At 39.5% G+C, this 26,310-nt stretch overlaps 1 protein-coding gene across 1 annotated transcript in view; it reads left to right on the top strand.

The window, feature by feature from the left end:
• The window catches only part of mrpl23 (mitochondrial ribosomal protein L23), a 48,398-nt gene extending 22,770 nt beyond the window's left edge, over positions 1 to 25,628 (top strand). The window contains exons 4-5 of the mRNA XM_077569584.1: positions 2,079 to 2,152; positions 24,697 to 25,628. Coding sequence (XP_077425710.1) covers positions 2,079 to 2,152; positions 24,697 to 24,861 — 239 coding nt within the window. The 3' untranslated portion in view covers positions 24,862 to 25,628. The remainder of the gene's footprint in view (positions 1 to 2,078; positions 2,153 to 24,696) is intronic.
• The last annotated feature ends 682 nt before the right edge of the window (positions 25,629 to 26,310 follow it).

Raw genomic sequence — 26,310 nt, 5'->3', positions numbered from 1 at the left:
GGTGAGATCTGACAAGAAAGAACACAATGTCATTATCATCTCTAGCTGGGGAAGTGGTTAACCAGCATTCCTTAGTTAAGAAGTTTTTCCACCTTGATGCAAACTGTGCTTGACCAGAAAATTAATCAACACATTGTCTTGTTATTCCGGTAAGAGTGGTAGATAGCTTGATAATAATGTCTCTTTGAGTGCTTGTCACAATTTGCTTGACTAAGTCCATTTACCATTCACAATTACCCAAATAACAATTACATATACACTTCTTTTTCGCTTTTACTTATTTTTGATTCATTTATACTTGCATAGATGTCGGGTGTTCTGGTTTGGCTGTATTTTGTTGCCATGTGTTGCTGTTACAGGGGAAGTTGAAAATGTTCCAAAGAGGACATGCGCGGTAGGATAAGAGTTTGGTTAAGAGACAGTGTGCTTGTCCTGTAAGTACTGTGGTTTGTGATTGGCTGACACATTTGGATTCTACCAACCAATTGCCTTTTTGCTGCCACGGAGAGGAAGATTAGTTGCTTAGAGTTGAAGATCTGCAGCACGCAGCCCGATGCTGCCGTCCACAATGGTGCAGCGGAAGTTAGCTTAGTACGTTCACGAGCAGCCTGGAAAGAATGGACAGAGTGGATGACAATGTGATGTGGATGCGATACTTTTTATAGGTGGCTCGGAGCTGACTGGTTACTGTGACTTGTCCACAAGTAGCATGCCACTTATGATTGGTGATCTTGAGGGTGTTGGACCGCTTAAAAAAAAAAAAAATTGCAGCTTTGATGTTAACAAAACCGCATTGTCTGACATCACGATTTTGATCACCAAAACGACAATTCGTTCAGCTCTCTTAAATATATTTATAATTTCATGTATACTTTGTCTAGAAAGCAAAGTCACTGTCTCCAAAATGCATGTGTGCAGTCAGTCATTGCCAACAGTCTCTCTTCTCTTTTAGGCAATCCGCTTCTTCCTTGACAATTGTGGCCTGTTTTTGCGGTTCACTACAAAATAATGCTGTCCAGTATGTGGAGCTCAAAACCTAATTCAGGGTTACTGTTTTCCGTTGCACAGGTATATGTGCAGTGCATAATCGCTTAAGTGTGCTGCGAACAGTTGCCACATGTAGCAGAAGATTGCAACTGCAGTAAATTTTTGGCAAAGTATCTAAAATAGGCAGAAAAACAGCAATTGGCGATGTCTCAGATGTTTCAGTCTTTATTGACATCAGATGGTCTTGATTACTATTTATTTTATAATTACTCATATTTCAGTTAAAGTAAGGATTCTGTGGTTTCATATGGACTACCACAAATGTAACCACATTTATTGTGCCTTAAAATAATAAACATTAATCAGGAGGAGATTAAGTAATCCTTTCCTTGTCTTCATTCCACGCTCTGCCCTTTTATTATTTGTTGTTGTTTTGTGTTAGGGACAGGAGCTGTTTTGTAATGTATCATATCAGTATTTTAACATTTGTCAAACACCCCTAACATTATGGAAACCCCCGAAGTCTCATAATACCTTACCTAAGTTGCATATCGCCGGGACAGGTGGAACCTCCAAAATCTTCACAAAGTCAGGTGTTTCATAAATGTAAGAAAATAATTTTAAATTCATGTGAACAGTAAATTTCAAGAAAACGGTCAGATAAAAAAAGGCCTTTTAAATTTTTTAATACATTTATGGGAAAAAAGAGATATTAAAATAATCGATGCATGGTTTTATGAATCGATATTGAGCTTGAACAGGAAAACTGATCTGATATCAATAGATTTTTTTAAACCCAGCCCTATTTGTTTCTAGAAATACAAATTCTTTCATAGGGACCTTTTCTATGTGTTTTCTATAGCATGCATGCAAGTAAGATCAAATAATCAGGTTCTGTTAGTCTGAATAATAGAAATCTTGCTTGCAGTTCAGTTTTCTTTAATGTATTTTAAAAGTTCGGTTTCAGTTGGCCTAATGCAGTGATGAGATTTTTCTTATGTCATGTACATGTACTAACTGTCTCACAATTCATCTTTGCATTCTGTGATGATTACACTTGTAAGTAATATCAGCTGTTCTTTATTTGCCAGGTTCCAACAAGAAGAGGAATCACCTTAACCAGAGGGTGAAGCAGCCTGACTATAAAGTAGCATATGTTCAACTGGTAAGAAGAAACGTCAACATCTTCCCTGTCTGTGTGTTGTTTGGAGAACATTAGCTCGTTGACTCCTGTCTTGTTCACCATGGGGGGCGGATACCTCTCAGCACTGAACCCTCTTTTACACTGCACTGTATGTACATTGCCACAGCTGTACTTGGCTCATCTTGCCTCTCAGTTTGTGGTGGTCGATTTTCCACTATAATAGTGGACAGCCTCAGCAGTTGCGTGAAATTGATCTAACGTCAGTTTTTATTTTATTTTTTATTTTTTTAAAGCTGCATAAAATACATTATTTGGAGAGACATGCTAAAAAAAAAATGGAATAATGGAGTATTTTGCTTTTTCGGGCCATCTAGGGACTTTTTAAAGTTGGGTAGTGAAGTTGTTGATGCCATTGGTGACGATGAATTGAGTAAAGCATGGTGTGTTTTAAGTTAGTTCTATGTTAAGTTTTAACTGAATCTCATTTAGTAATTGCACATCGAAAGGTCAGTAAAAAGACTGAGCAGCACCCTGCCCTCTTTAGAAAATAAAATGCATAAGGGTTAGAAACTGGCATTGAAGGACAGTCACAGTGGGGATACATTAGCAAACATACAGTTGTGCTTGAAAGTTTACTGTAATGGTGAGAAAAAGGCATCATCCCCATAAAATCCCAAACACTCTGGCAATTGTTTTGATATTTTCAGGGGTTGAAGTTGACATGAGTGGAGATGTGCGTGTGCATTTTGGTGACAATTCATACAATTTTTGTGTCATTAAGCGATGTGTAGCTTTTGTACATACATGTTTACATACCCCAAAGGTAAGTCAATTTTCAAGTACAATTGTATGTTGAATCTTTAATTTACAGACAAAATTGGCCAGAAATCATTTGAGCAACTGCCTTTATTGTTTGGGGCTTACTATTTTGGGGATAAATTGTTGTTGAGTAATAAATAGATCACCACCTAAGCAGTCCAATTTAAGATTTAATATGTGCACCAATGCTTTGTAGCCGCATGTTCACATGACCATGGGTAATTTCACATTTATATATATGGGCAATTAAAAGTCTCTTCTCTAACCAAACTTTAACTGACATTTTAAGAGGTCAAGAGGGGAGGAACCATGTGTTGGGCGGTGCATGGCACATCCCGGCACCCGTGAGATGCTTGTAACTGAAATTCGCATCAGTTAAACGGGAAGTCAACCCAAAATATTTTTGGGGACGATATGTTCTATGTAGCCCCACTAGTCTAAATATGGTATTATGGTTAATATTGTGCTAGTGGAATATGAGTTAAGCAGCAAAATAAAACCGTTTTTATCCATGTCAGGGGGTGGACATTTTGCCACTTCCTGTCAACTGAAGATGACATCAGTATTGGTCAGGCAGTGTTTCCGTTAAGAATTTTGTCAACAGTGGCGCTCGACTAACCTCGCCAGCAAGCTGAATTCTCGCAGTATTTGTTCTCAAATACTATGAGAATCCATCTTGTACTGCTCCCACTGATACGTTCACAACCAACCTTTTTTAGGTCTGACCAAACAGGCGTTGATTAGAGCGGGGCATCAAGCTGCGCCGAAACCAAGAAGCGCTGACGCCGGAGGAAACAAACAAACCTAACATGGACGCACGCTGCAATTAATTCTGTAATTGCAGAATTACTCACCGTTTCCTTGTGTATGTTGAACAGTGAGAGTCCCTTCATGCATTTTTAGCTAGTAACGATGTTCGTGCTTATTTATTTTCCCTACGACGAAAACAAATATGACATTTTCATGTGTTGCCGTGATTGGTCAAAACAAACGTGCACAAGATGCCACATCGTCCAATCAGCTCGAATTATTGTACAGCAAATTCCTCTTTTCCCAAACGGATCTGCCGAGTGAAGTTCCAGATTGATAATGTGAAGAACTCCCTTGAGTGAATCACAATTATCAATCTGACTTGTGAGGTTTGCGCTGGATTTGTAAGATGTCCGGCGTTAACGTAGTAATTGGTGGTTTCATGTAGCCCGGAATACCAACGAACACTTAACCGAACATTAAACTGAACACTTAACCACCGGTCGATGGCGGGGGGCGGGTCTTTAATGTAACCCATACATAAAGTGGTTACTAAAACGGTACTTTGCATGCTAAAACATACAGTAGCATGCATGCAGGAGCAACACAACAGGAGCAAAAAAAGTGAGTTTGGCTGTACTTTATTCAACAATTTAACAATGTACTATTTTTTGACCAGTCTTCATCCACAAATCCATCAAAGTCCTCATAGTCTGTACAGCTGAGCAATTTTTCCATCAAACATGTCAGGTTCCGCCTCGTCATCATTGGAGTCAGTCTCGCAATGATGCCGGCTTTCGTGAAAGCTCGAACAACAGTGGCAGCAGACACGTTCGTCCAGGCGTCCACAATCCATTCACATACGGTGACGTACTTGTCCGACGCTGCCTCCCAGTTTGGTGAAAGTGTGTTCGCCGTCTCTCATCGAGCGCTCAAACGCTGCTCGGAACTTCAATTTGAACGCCTAGTTTCCGCCAATGTCCACTGGTTGGAGACTTGGAGTTCCTTCGTTAATACTCCCGGAATGATGACAAACTCCAAGTTCGTTTTCTTGCTTCTTCCACCGATGTGAAATTCTCTCGCACCTCAATGTACAACCGCGTAACTAATAGTTTGTAGTTTAAATTGTGCCTCATAAGCATGTGTCTTCGCTAATGTCATTTTCCAGATTCCTTGGCCAAACCAATGTTGTTTTTTATAAAGTGCAAATACTGGCAGTATTTTGTTATCCGTTCCTGCTCGGTCTTGCGGCCGGTGTACGGGTCGTCTCTGCGTATAGCGCCCGATGCACGTCGCCAAAAAGGTGGAGTCCAAACGGGGTAGATGAAATGAACTGCACTAGACAGAAGGTCACACTGTAGGTCTGGTATTTTATTTTATCTCTCTTTTTATTCACTTTCTCGATTCATCTCCACATTTAAGTACATACATCTTTGATATACACACGACAGGCACAGCCATTCACAGTGGCTCGAGGAAGTAGCCAACCAGGAACAAGTGTGAAACCCAGCCACCAATCAGAAACTCGCGTTGGCACACCAAAATTTGCCCCGCTGCTTGGCTGGAAGGATAACGTCTCTGGAACTTTGTGCACACAAAAGGCGCTTTTTTTTTTTTTTGCTCTCTTTTTTTTTTTGTTGGCTCGAAGGAGTGGCGGGTTGGATTAGGCGGGTCGGAGCGCCGCTGCTGAATGAATATAACGGAAACGCTGTCAGGTCTCAGGTAACAAGCAATCACAGCACAGCTTCAGAAAACAGGTGATCTCTAATTGGTTGTTGCCTGAGCAACATTGATCTCATCTTCAGTCGACAGCAAGTGGAAGCAAAATGGCCGCCCCCTGAGATGGATAAAAACAGCTGGATTTTGCTTAATAACTCATGTTCCAAAAATGTAATATTAATCAGAATGTCATGTTTACCATAGTGAGGTCACATATAACATGTTATTGTCAAGAAATGTATAAGGTTGACTTCCACTTTGATTGCTTGACTGTTGTATTGCACCTAATGACAGCAAGCAAAGATAAACCAAGATGTGTGCCAAACCAGACCTCATTGCTCGCAGCGAGCATTGTAATAAATCTCACCTTTTAACGCTCATACAATCCGCATATAAATACTATATGTCCACCTTGTGGTGGTCAAAAATAGTCAATACAAACATTTGGAAACTGCACAAGAGAAGGGAGACAATGCACACAGATGGTCAAATGTGTTATCACAAAGTGGTCCTACATTGTCATGAAGTGGGCAGCTGATTTTTCTCCACATTGACACCTCATCTAAGTCATGTAGTCATGTAAATTACAAATATGAACTTCAGTCTGAACAAATTAGCTAAAATCTTTATTTGAATTTATGAACTATTACATTTGCAGTGCTTAATCGCAAATGCACACACAAACACCTTAGGTTTTGTTTTGTTTTGACTCGGATTAAGTTGCATGTTTTTTTTTGGGGGGGGGGGGGGTGTAGGTCACTGGCCACTGGCTGAAGGTCCGTAAACTGGAAGCTCCAAACAGGTTATTTTATGGCTCAGAAAGATTCTCATCTGACAACCATGGACCACAAAAAGACCTGTAGAATGGAAATATCTATTTTGATGTGTCTTTCTATCATGTTTGAATGAGAAACAACAGAAAAATGGCAAAGTGAAACTGCCTTGTTAATTATAATAGGAGGGAGAACATGTTTTGACTGACACTAGATGGCAACGTTTTGCCTCGTTCCTACAATACCCATTCTTGCGTGCATCCAACGTTATTGCCTTTTAGCTGCCTCAAAGTAGATCCTTAGGGTTTTGTGTGTGGTGTAGGGTTGGGGGATGAGACTAATTCATTGGCAAATCTGAAATGTCTTGTTAAGGTACAATCATTGCAGATTTCATGGTCTGTTGCCTAAAAAAATTTATTAAGCCTTGAGAGATATCTTGGTGGGGGATTATATCACTATAAAATAACAAGAAAAAAAAGAATAGAGTAATTGTATTGCATTGTGCAGCTGCAAAAACACTTTTTGGGTTTGGTGGGGCCAGCAAAGATTTACTTTTTCTCCCCCCTAGTTTGACTAAATTTCATTTCATTTATGTGACTGATGTTAATGTTTTTCAATTGGAAAAATCCACATTCAATAAGTGGCCAACTTATTATCCACAGTAGAATCTTCCCCTTGACCTTGAAAATCAAGAAGTCTTGTTAACAAAGGTGACTCATTTTATCCTTTAAACAACATTGAACACATGGACTTTTGAGCCCCTTAACTGGCCCCCTTCAAAAACAAGAAAAGGGGTTTTCCATTCAGAAGAATGGATCTCTCTGCTTTTCTGAACCGTTGTATGGCTGACAGCAGTTCTCGGTCCCTTTGTAAACAATTTCCTCAAGAATACAATGCCATTCACTTGTTGATCAGTAAAAGTCGACAATGCAAAGGTTTGTACACATAACTGTAGCATCCTGCCGATGTGTTTATCTGGCTGGGAAGGTGGTGTAGGGAAGGGGCGCAGGATGTGGGTGTCCAGCCACGATGCTTTCTGTTGCTGATCTCCGGTCTGCGTGAAGCTGCGGCTCTGTTGAGCAGCCGGCTCGACAGGGAAATGTTGCTTATCTGTAAGGAATTTTATTATTTTCAACTATTTGGATTGCTGTGGCTCCCGCTCCATTCCCTCCCTCTTCTTCCTTTTCACCTAGTCACGCAAACACAAGCTTTCCTCGCACAGCCCTGTCTGTCTGCCTGGCTGTCGCTCTGCTTCCTTCCCTTCCCTGGCCTGCCTCACCCTTGCTTATCACATCAATTAACATGTTTAACTTGTGCCACTTTGCCCTCAATGCCCTCTGTGCTTAGCCCATTTTCACCCGTTATAATGAGGACTAATTATCTCAAAGTGCCTGTTTTAAAATTCTAATAATGTTGCTTTGTTTTTTATTCAATTCTATTTTATGCATGATGTGTTGTGGTTTTGCATGTAACATTTAAGTTAAAGAAACATTTTATTTTTATTTTTACGGTGTTTTTTTTTGCATATCGCTGGCGTCGAGTTGGAAGCCTTGCAACTTTTAGTCAGTCCACACGTGTGTGTCATTTTTACTTATTAGTGACCAATCTTAAGTGTTGAAAATGGCTTGTTCTCTTTGACGATGCAATGTTAAAGGGATTACATCACGGTATTTTAAACCCTTCTACAGTTTACTGTAGGCATATAATGATTTAATCTTACCTTTGACACCATGGCTACGTATTTTTTTAAATGAAATATTAGGTGTTTTGCTGGTTATTTTTCTAATGCAGAAGTAAAATGCCCAGTTCAGTAAAACCCCGCCTCTTCCCGTGTGGTTGGCGAGCCGGCTGCTGGATCCCTGCATTTGGCCGCGCAAGCCATGAATTCGTCAATAAACATTTGAAACAAAACTCCTCCTTGCCGCAAGAAATCATGGAGTATGAGGGGAGGAGAGGGAAGAAAAGAGAGGAAAGAAAGAGGGGGAAAAAAATCAAAAACTGACGGCCAATTGTTATTGCACTTTGGTATTGCAAATGTGAAGTATAATTGATTGCTTTTAATTCATTTGGACAAAATGTTTACTGATAAAGACTACTTTTGTCACTAGCCCATGGAGGTCTCAGAGAAAGTGGGCGTGTGTTTAGTCCGCAGAGGCGGTGTGGGGGTGGATCCGTTCCTAATGACGTCAAACAGTGACAACAGCTCATTTTCTCAGGTTGGGAGGGGCTGGTGCTTGGAGAGCAGCATGACCTAGAATTTCTTATAGAAGTGGCGAATGGAGGAAAACTTCAGTGATGTTTTTGGTGAGGAATTAGCATTTTAACATGGCTAAAAGCTCCAAAAAGTTGATTTTCCACATTGCTGTCCTATTAATGCTTTTTCACCAGGAGAAACATTTAGAATTGATTTAGAAAAACATGAACATTAATTTTCAAGCACTTTTATTAACTTTTGCTACTTTGGATTGTTCAGATGAAATGAGTTCTAAATGACCAAGGCTGCTACATCGACAAGGAGCTGCTGAAGTGATGCCTTGGGCTGGAATAACGGGAAGTTAGAAGGTGTATGACCTTTTAGGGTGACTGCAAAATATGTGGTGTTTCTGACCGTTTACTGCCAAGGTATACAAAGAAAAAACTATACCTTCCTAGCCTGTTAAGCCACACCCTTTTTCTTGAACAAAAGTAAGTTGACAGGTCTGTTTTTAAAGAAGAAGAAGAAGTTGTATATCAAAACAGAGCCACTCATGACACCACGAATCATTAAAGTTTTGAGCGCAACAATTTACGGCATTCAGTACTGTCTCTGTTCGAATAGCCATGTTGAATTTACTCCATATCCAACCACCGCTACTGTTTGCTCATGGACTTGTATAAGAATATTATACATTTTATATGTACGGCTGTGTGTTTTTGATCTTTTCACTGTCTGTTTGGTCAAGTTCATCCCAGAAATGCACTTGATACGACAGTAACCAGACGCATCCGCTGGTAACATCCATGAGTCTGGTTTCCAGGCTTAAAATACCTTCCACAGTAAAAGCATCATCCTCTGAGCTATCCTACACTATTGACAGGTTGTGAAGCATTCTTCAAGGAAGAGCAATGAGGGTGGATGGCAGTATGCCTCCACACGGCAAGTCTGTGAGACAATTCTTGCATCCTTAAATAAAAAGGATATACAAACCATTTGTGGACTTATAAATTCATTTAATGAGATAGTTTTTAACATGCTAGGGGCTCTGATGTTAAACTGTAACTTGATCCAAAATGTGTTTTTTTGGTGTGGGGTGGATGTAACTCTTGCATTTTTTAAATAACCTCTATTAAATGGCAGATGTTACAGATTATTTAAAGATATATATATATATTTTTTTTTTACAACACATTGTTTTGTTTTTGTTGGTTTTGTATTGTATTTTTTATTTTTATTTTTTACCGTTTAGCATTACACTGTATTTTTGGTCATTTTGGAGAACAAAGAAAATGTGACAATCAGGAGGTGAGAACTGATAATACTGAAGTTCAACAGTTTTAATAATAGTTGTGTCTCATTAACTGAAAGAAAATACTAAAGGATAGAAAGTTTTCTCAGTCATTGTTTAGTCATTATGTGCCTATATTGTACTTTTAATTAGTGTGTTTACATTTTGCAGTAGGGTTGTTAGAAAAAATCGATTCGGCAATATATCGCGATATTACAGCGCGCAATTCTCGCATCAATTCGATATGCGGCCAAATAGATTTTTAAACATACATTTTTTTATGGGAATATTCAACAAAACGTCTTACTTAGTTAGGGTTAGGATTCACACTTTAAGTATGGAAGAATGTTATATTAATGGAACATTAAGCCTTAATATTTTATTTCAGTGCTGTTCAGACATGAAACAGACTGCAACCTGTTTGTTAAATGCAGTGGCTCAGTTATAAGCCTGAATTTTTAGATAAATACATTTTCATACAAATGTTACAGCGTACTTGTACAAGTTTACTGATTAGTATTTTCTAAATTTGGGTAGAATTTTTTTTCGCAATAATCAATTTATAGATTTGTATCGGGATTAATCGAATCGAATCGTGACCTATAAATCGTGATACGAATCGAATCGCCAGGTACCAGGCAATTCACACCCCTGTTTTGCAGAGTCCAATAAACTGATTTGCTTCTCCTGGCAATCAGGCTTTGCGACAAGTGTACTGTTTATGTGACAAGTGTGCTGTATCACACAAGCATTTGTTTCAGCGTTTTGTGACTACATTTTGATAGCTTAGCAATTAGCATGGCTTTGCCGTCTTTCTCCTGTTACTACCCATCCTCCCGTCATGATGACGATATTTATAAAAATGTAGCTTTTGCACCACCATGGAGGAGATGATTAGTGACTTATGCTATATTGACACTGGAAGCAAAGGGAACTTTAACCTGCGCAGCTCCGCATCATGTTTAGCCACATAAGCTAGCCAGTCGTAGCTCACAGGAAGGGGACGGAACAGTGAGTAAAAGCAAGTGACGTCTTTTGCGTTCAGTGATCTCTGAACATTTGTTACCGCGAATAGGGTCCAAATCTCTTCTTTCGGGGAACTTCATAACTTTTATTGTTTATACCATTTATACCACACGCACCAAGATAACATCATAAGTTTTTGTGATGTTCATTTTATTGTCAGTCATTTTTGTTTTATTTTTAGCATCCTGACAAAAGTATCAAATTTGAGAAATTTGTTTTTTATTAGGTAGTATTAATTATTTCCACCATAGAAAGATTTGTTGGCAAGTCAATGTCCATTTCTCTTTATCCTCCAAGTGATTCTTACTTTGTCTCTTATCCAGAAGCATCTTCTGGCATCTTCCTCACTTCCAGTTTCCCCTCATTTAGATAGCCACGACAACACAAACATGCGCAAATGTGCATGCCCGTAACCTTTCTTGATTACCTCTGACCCCCTGACCTGTAATGACACAGCTGCCACTTTGATCAGCCAATCAGCATACGGCGCCACCCAGGCTCTCAGTTGAGCCGCCACTGGCCTGATAAAGCCCTCTGATAGGCCCCTGCTGATGTATTTCCTGTTTTGCTATGCGTCTTCGTTTTTTATTTTCTCCACCAGCTGGCCATGCATTCCTGAGAGTGGAAGAGGGGGCAGGGGCATTGCTTGGATGTTTATGTTGCATATGCTTGTAGGGGTGACTCTGTGTGTTTTTGTCTAGGGGTCTTAGCGTGTGTGTGTGTGTGCTTGATAGCCTAGATAGTTCGAGCTAGGGTGCTCGGCGGAGGTGATTGAAATGGAGAGGGTGGGGTTGTTTACATGAGTTGTTGGGGAAGAAATGGGGTACATTGTGGGGGTTGGGGGTGACATAGATGGAAGGGATAATGATAGTGAACAGCTGTTTATGTGTGCGTCATGGGGGTTCACAAGGTTTAGGTGTGAGGTATAAAAGTGGGCAGTTCAAGACTGATTCACCGCTTGTTGTTCATCATGGGAATATTTGGTTGTGTTGTTCCTAGTTGTTGTTGTTATTAGCCTAGTGTCCACTTCAACACCAGATGGATGTCAGCATCTTTGTGGGTGGTTGGGTGTGTATTTAGATGGTGATGATTCTCTTCCTGAGAGCTTTGTTACCATGGTCCAAATGTAGCAGGAGCAGGCTGGGAGCAGACATGCCTGGGCATGAAAATGCACGTGTGCTTCCATTCATAGACGCACGCACGCACGCACACACGCACACACACTCACACACACTGTTTGTTACCAGGCAGATGTATTCACCCATGCGTATTTATGTCTCACTGGACGCACTGTGCAGTCTGTCTCTTCCTTGCACCTTATTCATACACCTGTCTGATTCTTGATCTTTGCTACATAAAGTATGCATGCATAAGACCTGGAGTTTCTAAGGACAGTAATTTGTTTACAGAACGTGTATAACAGGTGAAACGAATAAAGTTTTTTTTTTGTCAACTGAAATTATTCATTACTGTAATGATTAATCAATAGTTTCATTTTTATTCTACCAATGACGTCATTGATATTTTATAGCTGGCCGCAACCTTTTTAACGGCTCAATTTCATGCAAAAGGCATAGAAACAAATAAAAACAAATCATTAAAAGACAACTCACCATTACGATAAATGTACTGTCGCAAGGCGGTTGTTCTTATCTAATATCTAGTGTTCCATAGCATAGCATGTTGTAAGACAGGACATAGTTGCCAGGCTAAAACAACAACAACAACAACAAGCTTTCTATGTTACCATTTCGACTGTATTTCAATCGGCCATTTTTTTTTGTACCGTGCCAAATTTGACGATACGGTGTCGCAAAGCAACGCAAGTGTCGTGAATTTGGTTAGCGTGTGCTGTGATATGAATAAAGTTCTTAATTAAGTTGTTATATGTTTTTATCAAATACAGACTGTGCTATTTTCCTTATTTAAAAACACACACATTAGGAAAAAAAAAATCGTGTATTTTGTTTAGGCCGGAACAGATTAAAGGCATTTCCATTCATTTCAGTGGGGAAAGATTGTTTGACATAGAATTGTTTTGAGTTAAAGTGTAGTTAAGGTATAAATTAAACTCGTATCTCAACGAATGAATAAAACTTGACCACATTTTTACATGCTAGGATTCTTAATTACAGAGTCTCACTCAGTGATTTCACAGGTGGCAAATGTCTGAACTTTGGCCGTTGTCTACACACGGAATACTTATGTTTGAATTGTGTACTTAACAAATTGGATGCCCTTGTGGCTTAAAAAACATCTATGCTAATAAATGACAATTTGTGCAGTGGGTTTGTGTGAATTTGGTGAAGGGATTTTAAACAAAAGCTAAACATTTGTATCGTCTGACACTAAATTGCTTTTTTAAAACCCAGATTAGGCAGTCAATTACCCAGACAACGGAATCAGTGTCAACAGAGCAATCCCATCTGACCTTTCCAGGCCTCCCTCTTCTACCCAAGACTGTTTTGACACACTGGAGCACCTTTAAATGACCTCACTAGTGGACTGGTCATATTTGCTTATGTTTGTTACTGCAAACGTGTAAGAGGAAATATTTTCTTCAGAACTAATTTGAATCAGATTTTGTGAAGGGGACAACCTTCACCACAAACTTGCCCCCACACACTCACACAAACACACACAGGCATGAACGCACACACCACCACCACATCACATCTGTCCCCCACTCCACTGTTTTTGGATTGTAGGACTGAGGTCTGGATAGAGGAGCAACAGTGAAGAGAGATTCTGAGCGTGGATGTGTTTCTCTTGTGTTATTGAGAAAGTAAGAGTGAATGTGTGGGCCACCCAGAGGCCTGGCTGCTGAAGCTGTTAACACTAATCTAGCCACATCTCTCCAACTTTTGCATCTTCTTTCCTGCCTTTGCCATTTCTACTTCTTCTTCTACTTCTTCTTCTTAGACATTCTTTTCTGTGATTAAAATAATAAAAAAAAAAACTTTAAACTGTATCATACGCAAATAACCTATAGACTGAAAGTCTACAGTGGCCTGTTGCAGAGGTTGCAATAGCATGGAATGTATGCAAGGAGCCCGAGGTGACCTGAATTTTTCCTAAAAATAAAATCTCTGATTTTTCTAACCAAAAATTTGATTTACTATTTTCCCCCACATTATTATTATTATTATTATCATTATATATTTTTACATAAACCAAGAACTTGAAAAGTTTTGCTTTTATTTGATCAGTTAACAAAAGTAACCATATTTCTTCTCTTGGAATCAATGTGCAAAACTTCTATCTTGAATCAAATATTTAATTATACTTAGACTCCTCCACGGTAACCTAAACTGTTTTTTGGGTTTTTTTTTTTGTGGGATTTTGTTTGCTGTTGTCCTCTCGTATGGAGTGTGTGAGGACACGACTGGCAGAACTAACGCTACGGAAGCCCACGGGGGCGAAAGGGAGAAAAAAAACAGCGGTTATATTTTTTTTAATCATCCACAACAAAACACTCGAATTAATCACCAAAAAATCGATTTATCACCCAGCCCTAACCTGAATAAGTCGATACTGCACATGTGAAACAGTTGAGAAAGAAATAAGCAACAGAAATATAAATGTGTCAGTCGTGAAGTGACAACTACTACTACTACATGAATGAATAGTATATTATTTATGTAATATACAGTAATTATATTTATAAATATAAATGGTTGTGAACATGACACTGTTGAGAGAAGTGGTGGTATACAAAGTCAACTGATGATTGATTACGGTCACTGCTCTTAGTTACAGGTAACTCTATCCATCCATCCATCTATCCATCTTCTTAACCGCTTACCTTACATAGCATAACTATGTGAAAAAACAAAGTTCTCATATTGTACTTGTGAGGAAAGTTGGATGGGGAAAATCTGGCCAGATGTGGATCTTTTTTTGATATGCAGTCACTACAAAGATTGCCTATTATGTTTCAATTTTAATTAGTGCTATCGGGTGATTACAGTTTTTAATATAATTAATTACAGGATTTTTAATTAATTAATCTAATTAATATGTGTTAATCTCATATCTGCTAAAGGTCCCCAAATAAATAATTTGAATTCTATGACATTACAAAATTGTAGTGCATGACTAATCAATTGAATACACCAGGAATAGAAATGTTGAAATACACATTTCTATTGTTGAAGAGTGCCAGCCTGCCTGACTGAGAGCTTTTCAACGGTGTACGTCCCGTCGCTCCCCGACGCTCCGTTCCGTTGCCACTCGCGATCAATTGCGTTATTTTTATAACACTAATTTGCATGTAATTAATTAGTCTGGATGAATGCGTTAAACTGGCAGGCCTAATTTTCCATTCTAATTAAAATAAGTAGACAGTTGTTGATGTCAGAGAGGTAGCATTTCTTAGTCGGAAAGCCAAGGGCAACAACATGCGGAAGATTTTCTGGACACACCACAGTAATCATCTGAAGTCAGCTCCTTATTTTATCTAGTGTAAGACACAGCCATCATGACAAGTGAAGAACTGGAAACACATTTGTTAATTCTCAGCTTCTTGCCTGCCAAAATCTATAGCCTTGCAAGATGACACATTGCCAAAACCTTGTCCAATAAACAAGCTACTTATGAGTCCATCTGATTTTGGTTTATTTACTAGCTGCACTTTTCTCATACTTGGGCATTGTGATCTTAAATGACCTAAAGAGAACGTTAAAACAAGGCCGATTTTTTTCACCTGTGATTAGGCCCAAGAAAGCTGACTTGCAAATATGTGTTGGCTCATAATGCTGTCCTTTTTTGTGTGGCACTATTCTCTCAAAGTGTTGGTCAAAAATCAAAAATCAAAAACTATGTGTGTCTACATTTCATTTTCAGTCATCACATCTTCAAAAAATGGCATGATGCACGCTCAGTCAACACAAGTTGAATAAGCCTTCATCCACACAGGCACGGACACACACGCACTTTGCCGACACTCACACAGACGTAGACACATGCACTATTTCAGACTGGGGTCACCCCAGCTCTAATCCCCGTAACCTCACCACTGTGGTCTCCTTCTGTAGTCCGCCAGACTCTCCTAGCGTGTGTTGAAAACTGGATTAAACCACAACTTGAATAGCGGGTGTCGCTCTCACTCACACGCATAAACACAGCACATGCCAGCACACTATCAGTTGTCGAAACGTCTACTCCGGTATGATTCATCCCACCACACGGCCACCACGGCCACAAGACCCGCTGCCTCGAGAGATTTCTCACTCTGTTCGTCAACACCTCCGTTTCACTGTACAGATATGGTCATAGTTAAAGACCACCAACATTTGGTTGCATTTATTTAATGAACTGCCTTGTGGATGCCATTTCTCTCAAGAGGCTTTTGGATTATCCTTCCTCAACAATTGATATAAAGTCAGTCGCATTGTCAGACTGATTAAAGCCTTTTTAAGACTCTCTGACCTCAGTGAGAGTTCCTCTATTCAGAAATTCAGTCATGTGCGGTCACCCAAGAAGCTGGAGTACACAACCCCACCCTTCATTCACTCCCGATTGAGCTCAACAAGTGCTCAGAAATGTTAAGACGCCACAAAGGAAAGGTCTGATCTCAGACTATGAAAGTATTCTATTTGTTTATTTTTATTGTCTTAGATTATCTGAGCCAAAATGTCCCATTTTTTACACATACAGATTGGGGATTTATTTATTTATTTTGCTAATGTTCTAGTTGAGTTCTGAAACATGTAGGTCATGTCATGGACATTCTCTCTCGCTCTTTTGAGATTATCTGATACTGATGAACTTTTCGTGACTGCCATAATGTTCTATTCAGACAAAAAACGGAAACGAGACACGCACGGCACGGGCACCTTCCTCTTTTTATCGAAGACATTTTAACACATCACGTCAGAACAACTATGTCTTCCATATTTCATACTTAAATCTCAACCAATGAATAATAGAAGACTCACCCTGCTCACATTTTCCTTATATTGATTTCACATGCATTCCAAGACTGCCGGACACGCAGAAAAAAAATATTATATTTGAATACACAAAAGCTTTTTTTCCTCCAAAAGCTATTTTTGTACTTCATGGTCATTTTGTGAGAAATTAGAAGCAAAGGTCATATAGAACAAAGCTGTTCTTTGTGAACGTCTTTCCATTTCTTTTCACTTCTCATCTTTCTCTGCGTTTGCACGCTGGATTTGAACCTTGATTAGATTTAGGGGCATTTTCCTGAATTAACTACTGTACCCTAGAAACTACAAGTGGACAGCCCAGTAAAGATGTATAACAATGGGCTATGCGGCAGACTGCTGGAAAAGTGCTCACTTGTCCAGTGTTTCACTATGTTCACACCTGGAATGATGAAACATTGAAGTCAGAGTTTAAAAAGTAAAAAAAAGTAAAGCTAAAAACAGATTGGAAATGTGCTGTTTTGGCTACTTGAGTATACTGTATTTTGTGTTATTGATATTGCCGTTGGCTGGCATTTTGTAGCATTGTTTTTAGTTAAAATCCCACGTGCTGTGATAAAATACTCATGTTTAATGATTCAGCCAATCAGAGCAGCACTATTGATTGGCGGTTGTGTTCTGTCAGTAGATGCGTAGTGCGCTGCTCGCTTTTCTGATCACTTCCATGTTTCACAGGCTGTACACAGTGGTATAGTGGTCCCTAAAGAAGTGGGAATACGCTCAATTTTCACAAAAAAAAAAAAGTATAGTCCCTCTTTTAGAAAATTTTTACTTTCTCACAATAATAAAATTATCATGACTTGTTTGCTAACACAACCAGCCTAGAATAATGTAAAATGTATTTATCATGAGACAAACAAAGTATATGTTATAAAACAAATTAAAATATGCAGTGAACAATGAACAAAAATAGTGAAAAACAAAATTGTTTTGTGTTGAATCTTTAACTATTTGTCCCTATTTTTGCCTTTTAATTTACTGGTACTTAAAAATCAAGCACCAGCCTATAGCTACTATACAACTTAACTAGCGCATGTAGTTGGTGTGTTACCGGCAGGGTCCACTCCGGGAATTGAACCCACGCCGCGATCAAGCATCCCGTATACGAGGGCAAATTAGTTCACCTGAGCGAATTTTCTAGGTCAGCATTTTGGCTCGGGGGAGCATTTGAAGCATTGTTTTCCTTGACATGACCCGCACTACTCTGCCTCTGATTGGCTCATCAATGCCAAAAGTTAGCCTACGCTAGGGATGTAACAATAATGGCAATATCGTGGTTTCGCAATATTAAGGCTGCCACAATATCGTCATCGTCATGTGACGATATTAAAGGAACACATCTGTTAAAAATGTCAAGTTAATTTCCATTTGTGCAGTTCTAGCACCCTTTGGTGTTTTGTTTTTTAGTGCAGTTTAATTTTCATAGGGCATATTTTGGCCCTTCCATGTTTAAAATCCACGCTAATCGTCAGATGAATGGGAACGTAATAAGCTTGTGAATCGAGTCAAAATGTGGAGGAACTCAATGTGTGCGTGCATTAGCAAGTCTATATCATTAGCATCTATATTAAGTCTAATTAGAGATTGTAAGTTTTTTATATGCATTGCTGTTATTATGTACAAAAGCACAGGATTGTGCTTTTTTTTTTTGTATGAGCTCTTTTTTTGTTTTTTACAATATTGGGACCTTTTAACTCTTTGACTGCCAGACGTTTTCAGAAACGGGATGTCGCCAGTGCCAGCCGATTTAAGCATTTTGACTGATCTTTCAAGGTCCACAGAAAATGTTGTGTTTGGACTATGGAAACACACATACTACCAAATGAAAGATTGAACTCTCATCTTTCATCAAACAAAAAGTTTGTTTCTACCTTATTCCGTTCTTCAGTAATCAACAATAGAAAATGGTTAGTTACACCGAAATGCTCTGTTTTGAAACAAAAAGCGGAGAAAAAGAGCTTTTTGTGAAACGATGTTATTTCATGCACTCTAGTTAATTCTACACTTCTTTTTGTCCATGAATGATGCCACAAACACCTAAATAGTGCTTTACTTCTGTAATACACCACCAACAATGAAAAAGTGTTTTTAGATTGCAAAATACGTTTATTTCCATTCAACAGTGTAACAATTTGACAAAACAATTTCGCAAACTATTTACAAATGTGTGCAACCGTGGTACTATTTACAATTGTGTGGATGTTTCAAATACAGTTTTTCTTTTTGTAACACTGCCCTGCGTGCAAGGAGACGAAGCAGGATTTGCACAACAGATATGTTTCACTTCAATTGTCCGTTTCGCGTGCAGACGTTACACTTTCTTGACGGCCTTTTTTTCCGGGGAATAGCAAGTAGCAGACTGTACCCACTACTCCGATGAACATGCATTGGACTCGGGGCACTCTTCATCGTCCGATTGAACGTCCGCCTGAGCGTGCTCGGTTGTGCTCCGCGTTTTCCGGTGTTAGCATCGCAAGCCCGTGAACCTTTATGACGTCGTCATAGCCGCCGCGTCAGCGCTTCCAACTTCGGCGTCAACCTCGGAGTCACCATCATCGATGATGATGATGGTGACTCCATCGTCCATCGTCGTCATCAATGTGCTCTTTAGCGTTGGTCGATGCCTTTCGTCTTTGAAAAAAATTCCCAAGTGTGAGCTGCCTGCAACCGGTCGCCATTGTTCGCTTCTTCAGCCATCTAGCTCCGCCTCACGTCTTCTACTGCCGCGTCAATGCTTCCAACCTCGGAGTCACCATCATCATCATCATCGATGATGATCATCGTCGTCATCAATGTGCTCTTTAGCGTTGGTCGATGCTTTTCGTCTTTGAAAAAAACTGCTTGAGCGTGAGCCGCTTGCAACCGGTCGCCATGTTCTCTTCCCTTCCCCAGCCATTGTCCCCTCTAGCTCCGCCTCACGTCTTCTACTGACGCCTACCCAATCTTGTCAAGAGAGTCATTGCTGCCATCTAGGGGCCAAAAATAGTCATTAGGCTAACTAGATCTGCTTGAAACTTTCACCACAGCTGGCCAAGGCTTTCCTCCACCCGTTTCCCCCCCAAAAAAATTAAAAATTGGATGACGTCTTTTAACGTCATTGGCGGCCCTCCGTAGGTTTATACTTGACGTCTTTTAACGTCTATAGCAGTGAAAGAGTTCATGTAAATTACTGATGGACAGTGGCTTGTTCCAACTTAAAGCTGCTCTACATAGGAATTTGCCCCAAAAATATCTTTACAATAGCCTTTTTATTTGACCATTTATGACTCAAGCATTTTCTGATTAGCAGATTAACACCATAGCTGTTCATAATGGGAGCTCCTGCAAGCCTGTGGCCAATAGTTTTCAGACTGGATTTGGGTTCAAATTTCCTGCCCCCTGTCTGCGGATGTGACTTCATGTGCACAGTGTGTCAGTGAAGAAGGGAGCGTGAAGTTAATTTTTTGGGCCACGTGGCAGTAGTGATTTGAAATTCAATTTCCTGCATTGAGCAGGTTTAAGTTAAGGACAAATTCGGGTTACGTCGCTGCTGTAGGAATGGAATTCCATCGCGTGTCCATTGAAATACTTCAAGTGCATCCAAGGTTGGACTTGCTTTTTATAATTTATTTTTTTTGGACAAAGTATGCTTGAGAAATTGTATTTTGGGTCATGATCTACCTTAAAAAAGAAAATAAATCATTGACAATTAAAAAATTCTGCTGCTCTTTTTGGGGCAGCTTTCATAATTGATTTCATTGTTTGCTGTACATTCAGTTACAAGTTCATCCACAGTTTCCTAATAACATGCTCTGCAAGCATGTCCATATAAAATATGATTCATATATTTTGTTTTCAAAGGCTATGTTTTATGAATGTTTTATTTATTTTTTTCCCACAATTGTTTTTAACCTTTATAAAAGATTGTGACTTGGCAACAATAGGAAAACGCGGGTCCCAGTGCGACAGCAGTTTCGAACCACGGCTGTATACACGCTGGAGGGTTTTCAAACGACTGTTTCATGCGTGAAAACAAATGCCATCACCAACTACTGGCCCTCCATGCTGTTAGTGTTTTCTAGCTGTTGATGCAGGACTTTGTCTGCAGTCACTTAGTTATCCCCAGAAAGTGATTTTGATTCAGTTGATAGCGTTTCTTATCACCATTGCACCAGAGTTGTTTTCTGTGAGAAATTATTCAAATCAAGTCTATCCAAAACTTGGATTGTCCAATTTGAGATTGGAACCGCCATTTTTCACCATTGCACGTGCATTTTGCCTGCATGCTCTATGACCCTGACTCACTGGCACAAATAGGACCACCCTAAGGCAGCAAACATATATTGGAAGTTGAGACTAACTTCTTTCCAGTTGAGGCAAACTGTGGGTGTAATGGGTTGTTCATGTGCTAAAGAGGGGTACGGTTACATGGCTCGGAGTCGGGGCCTCTTCCTAGTATTCCACGACGGCAGCTTGATTCAATTGAGAGCGTGGTGAAGATGATGGCAGGGTGAGGAAAAAGCTCTGCCTTCAGTCTTCTCCATAAATCACTCAATTTACTCCCTCTCTAACTCACTCACACACTCATTCATTCACTCTCTCACATACACACACACGTGTACTTCCTCGCTTTCACACATAGACAAGGCGAGAGAGGCAGACAGCCACACAGGACAGAATGTTTCCACTGGGAGCACTTGGAGGCCGAGGGAGACACAGGTTAAGTTGTGCTGTAATGTGATGAATGTTTTTAAACAAAATACAACCGCTTTTTTTTTGGGAGAACCCTGCAAAAAATGTCTGCCAAGCGTTTACAACAATAAGATGTGCATTTCGCTATTTTGTGAAGTTAGTTTCTTTGTGGATCTCACGCAATTCAATCTGCGTGAAGCTTTTGGAGTAAGTGTTGCAAAAAAGGCACAGAATTGCACATAGCCGAGCCTGTGATAGCATAAAGTTATTTTAATGTGTATGATTAGGATTATCCATTGGAGATAGACCGATATACTTATTTCAGAGCCAATACTGATACCAATTATTAGTAGTCAAAGGACGCCGATAACCGATATTTGAAGCTGATATTCATTTTCTAAAAGGGCAAATATTGGCATCAAATTTGGAAAAAATACAAACTCCATTTGTAATTGAATTTTTAAGAATATGATTATTGAACAACTTTTAGGGTTCATTAAATATTGAAGTTTATTAATAATAATACAAATATATGTCAATAGACATCTTTATTTTAAAAATCCAACAAAATGTTTAGGGATCTCCCAAGGGCAGTAGCATGTTTTCAAAAATGTAATTAAAACTTAAGTAAATAGCTCTCTATTGTTTTCTACAGTAAATAGTTTTCCAAAATGTTTAAATGTCTTAAGTACTGTATTAAAATTTTACTTATCTTAGTTTTAATTTCAAACAATAACAGAAGGTGCAGGGCCAACAGCATCTCTGGAAATGTAAATAATTAGTTCCCTAAGTTAACACTTTTTAAAACGTATCCATTATCGGGCATATGATTAGGCAACATGGCCGATGCAGATATTCGTCAGAATGCTGACTATCTGCGCCGATAATCAGTCCATCCTTATTATCCATTTTCTCTGCCGCTAGACCCCCCCCCACACACACACAGATTTGTACCACAGACTCCTCAACTCTGAGTGAAACACGCTAACCTCTGGTAAAATACCAGAAGTTAAAAGCCAAACCACTGACAAGGCCTTTGTTAAAAAATTACATAAATAATGACATCTGCCAACACTAAACATTAAACCCTCGTTTGTGTTGGTCTTGTGTGGTGTTAGTGTATGTACTGTGAAATGCTTTAAAAAAAATCGAATAATCTATTGAATTGATTTTTCTTTTTGAGTGTGATATCGATTCATAAAGCCATGAATGTTATTTTAATATCCTTTCCCCATAAAATAACAAGAAAATAAAATTTTAAAGGTTAAATATTTTTGTATCGTACTGTTTTCTTGAAATTTACTGTCCACATGAATTTAAAAGTATTTTGTTACATTTATGTAAGACCTGACTTATTGCACTTTATGACAATTCAGAATCTTTTTAATTTATATTTACAATGATTGAATTTGAATTATGAAAACATTTTCATATCATCCATGCTGACGTCAATGTTTGTGTACCACTTAAGTGATAATAAGCCGTGTTATTTTCATGAATAAATAAATAATTCAACCAGTAACTGCCTCTGCAAAATTGACTATGGAATTGATGATTATTTAATGAAATTAATTTTTGTGAAGGATGTATCTGGTGACTTACTAGTTTTTTGTATTCTTTACAAGTGTTTTTTGTTGTTGTTTTTTTTCTTCTTTTGTTGTTTTTTGGGGGGCTAATTCTGGCTTTTTAAACCATGTTTTACCATTTCAAATAAATCAATCTCAATCTCAAACCGCACTTACACCACTGTGCTGTTCTAATATGATATGTAAATCTTTTTATATCGTACGGTGCTATTTATTCATATTGGGTTTTTAAACGTCAGAGAAGCCATCAGTCAACACAATATGGAAATATCTAAGACAGTGACAGATATTTAAAAAAGAATAATACATTGTAGCATTAACAAAATGTGTCAAAATTTGAAAGGCTTATGAAACGGGAATATAGTTTACGGTATATCTTGAGTATTGCTTATGTCATGTCAGTCTTTCATCAAATAAATAGACAGAGTAGGTGTTGGCAGTAATCCTCTACAAATGTTGGAATGTAAAATTGTTTTGCCAAAGGACTTCATTTTGCAGGTTGAACCCTAAAACTTTTTTTTTGTTGTACAAAATCGTACACTTCACAAGCTAAACATCCCATTTTCTGCAGGACTGCTCTTTTTTCATCATGTTAAAGAGCGTCCACTGACTTCCTAAACATCCTGTTTTGCATGTGTGACCTGTCATGACACATGAATTGATTATATTATGAGTTTATTATTTGGATTTGGAGTTGAGTCACTGTTGTTCCTTTTTCAAGTCGCTGATAGCAGCTGAGGTAAACCAAACAACTGGTGCCTATTAGTCTCATATCAACTGAGAAGGAAACATGCACACAACATGTACTTGCACCTGGCCACATGCGTAATGATCCGGCGTAAATGATAATACCAGTGAAAGCTGCCTCATCGCTCGTTCTCCCTTTTTAAAAAGCTTTGGAAGCCCACTCCGCTCTGCCTCTTGGGAATCAAACCAAACTATGTGGTAATGAAAGGCTTGTCTCTCTCGGTATTTGGGGAGGGGGTGTTGGGGGGTGTGGGGGTGGACAATGTAACATTCACATCAGTGTCAGCCCATTCTTTTATGCCTACTCACTGGACCCCAACTAAATACTTGACATATTTAAAGGGAATATTTGATCTACAGTGCTGGCAATTTATTTCAAGATGTTGGATCTCCAGCAGATAATTAAAGTGTATTTGTCACGTGGAAGCTGCTGCCGGTGTGAACTACACCGTTTGCAGCCGTAGATCACCTTGGGGGATGGATTTATGATGATGAATGGTTTTCACTGGATCCAAACAGTGATCAGTGCTTACGATTTGGCTGTGAATGCAGTAGAGTCATTTCAGGACTGCAATAATCTGGCTCCAGTTGAAAGGCGCTGCCAGGTGTCCATTGGAGAGGATAAGAAAGGAGACGGTGTTGGAAGTGTGCACGCTGCACCCACTGACCCGTGTGTGTATGTGTGTACTGTACTGCACAGCAGCCTGACAGACCGGTGGGCCAGCGATGCATTAGCCATGGCCAGAGATTGGTATGGAATAAATAATGGATACCATCCTTTACTTCTGAATAAATCAGGACCAGAGAAATGGAGAGAGACAGGAGATTACATCCAGCAGTGCGATGGAGAAACTGAAAGTCGGGGAGAGAAGAGTGTTTGTACAACCGGAAGAATTATGTCGTGGGGTAAAACGTTGTCCTGCTTTCCAGATCTCACTTTTTGTGTCTGCATCATTAAAACATCTTTCGTTTCCATGCTTTTTGATGACATCATTGTTGGTTTTCTTCAATAGTTTCATTGTTGTTGACTTTGCATTTCAGGCTCAAGGCCAGACGTTCGCCTTCCCTGATTTATTCCCGGAGAAGAGCAGCACGCCAGCCGAGGGTTCATTGGAAGAGATGCAGGAGAAGTTCATGGAGGATGAAAAGCAGAGGCAGAAACCTGACCCGAGGAGAGGAGGGATCACCGAGTGGTTCGGTCTCTGAGGCGGCTCACCAACTGGGAACTGTGCGTGTGGGCGAGTCGGAGGCTCTTTCATTGGGTCAAATCGCATTGAAGAAGCAACTGTTGGGATGCCATTTCTATTTCTGCATACAAAGCGCACAAGCGCGCACATGCCTGCATCTGTTCCTATGTCAGTCAGCGCTTGCGTGTTTCTGTGAGACCTCAGCAACTGGAGCCAGAACAGAATCCCCGGAGGAGGCCAACGGCCCGGCCTCTGTCTTTCATGAAACCATCCCACCCTACAGAACCTCCATCACCTCAGATGACCTCCTCCGAGGCTTTGTTTCTCCCGCCTCCTTTTGGCCCACATATTATCTGACCCCCCACCCAAAAAATATATCCTTTTGCTAGGAAATATCATTTGAAGTGAAATATGCAGGTTCTTTTTAAGTTATGTTATGTTGTTAAAGCTGCTTTTTTGTAACAATTTGCCCCCAAATATCTTCACAATAGCCTTTTTATTTCACCATTTATGACTGCATCTTCTAATTTAGATTCACATCATAGCTGTTAACAGTGGGTCCTTCTGCAAGCCTCTGGCCAATAGTATTCAGACTGGATTCGGGTTGGAATTTCCCGCCCTCTGTCTGGAGATGTGACGTCATTTACGCATTGTGTACATGACGAATGTTGTGTGCAGTTTCCATTTTCGGCCACAGGTGGCAGTAGTGATTCAAAATTCTATTTTCTGCATTCAGAAGCTTTAATATTAAAAGGTAAACACAATAAAGCCCTCTTCAAACTTTTACCTGTCATGACTGTGAGTAAAAAGAAATAGCAGAAGAACTTTTGTTATCTGCCCATTTTTGAAAATGTGTGAGTTCTGCACTTCCTCCCTACTGTTCCAAAACACAGACTTGCTCAGCCAATGACCACTTTGACACGGCGGCTGAAGCACTATTATGTCAAAGCCAAAAGGTAAGCAGCTCTGCAGTGTTAGCACAGATTAGCGTGAGCTAACAGTGTTACCGCCATTCGTTTCTGATCATGTTCAGTAAGTTGATGATGTTAAGGTGAGTGTAGTAAAATCTCTTTTTTTTCCTTTTCTTTTTTAAAGAATGGATCCCGTGTTGTCTTTTGCAATATTGCATGGCAGCGATATGGAAGTGTACCTTTTTTTTGTGGGTCAGATACCAAACTATGACCTTTTGTGAGTTTCATTCCAGTCTGCCTTTGTCCATCTTTCTTCCTCTTCCACATGTTTCTACGTTGGTCTTCCTCTGACAGGGCACTAACAGAAGTGGTGTGGTATCCCTTACAGCTTTGACTTGCAGCCAGTTGGAAGAGACCACCAGGACAACCCACATCCTTTTCTTTTTATGAGTTTGCCTCGGATTAATTGACCAATTTAGGTAAACAACGTTTGAGATGTTTCGGCAAAGCAACATCATGGAGTGTTTTATTATTTAGTTATAGCACCTCTTGCCATG

The sequence above is a fragment of the Vanacampus margaritifer genome, chromosome 6 (genome assembly GCF_051991255.1).
Source record: "Vanacampus margaritifer isolate UIUO_Vmar chromosome 6, RoL_Vmar_1.0, whole genome shotgun sequence".
Classification (NCBI taxonomy): domain Eukaryota; kingdom Metazoa; phylum Chordata; class Actinopteri; order Syngnathiformes; family Syngnathidae; genus Vanacampus; species Vanacampus margaritifer.
This window is presented reverse-complemented; position numbering and strand designations above follow the sequence as displayed.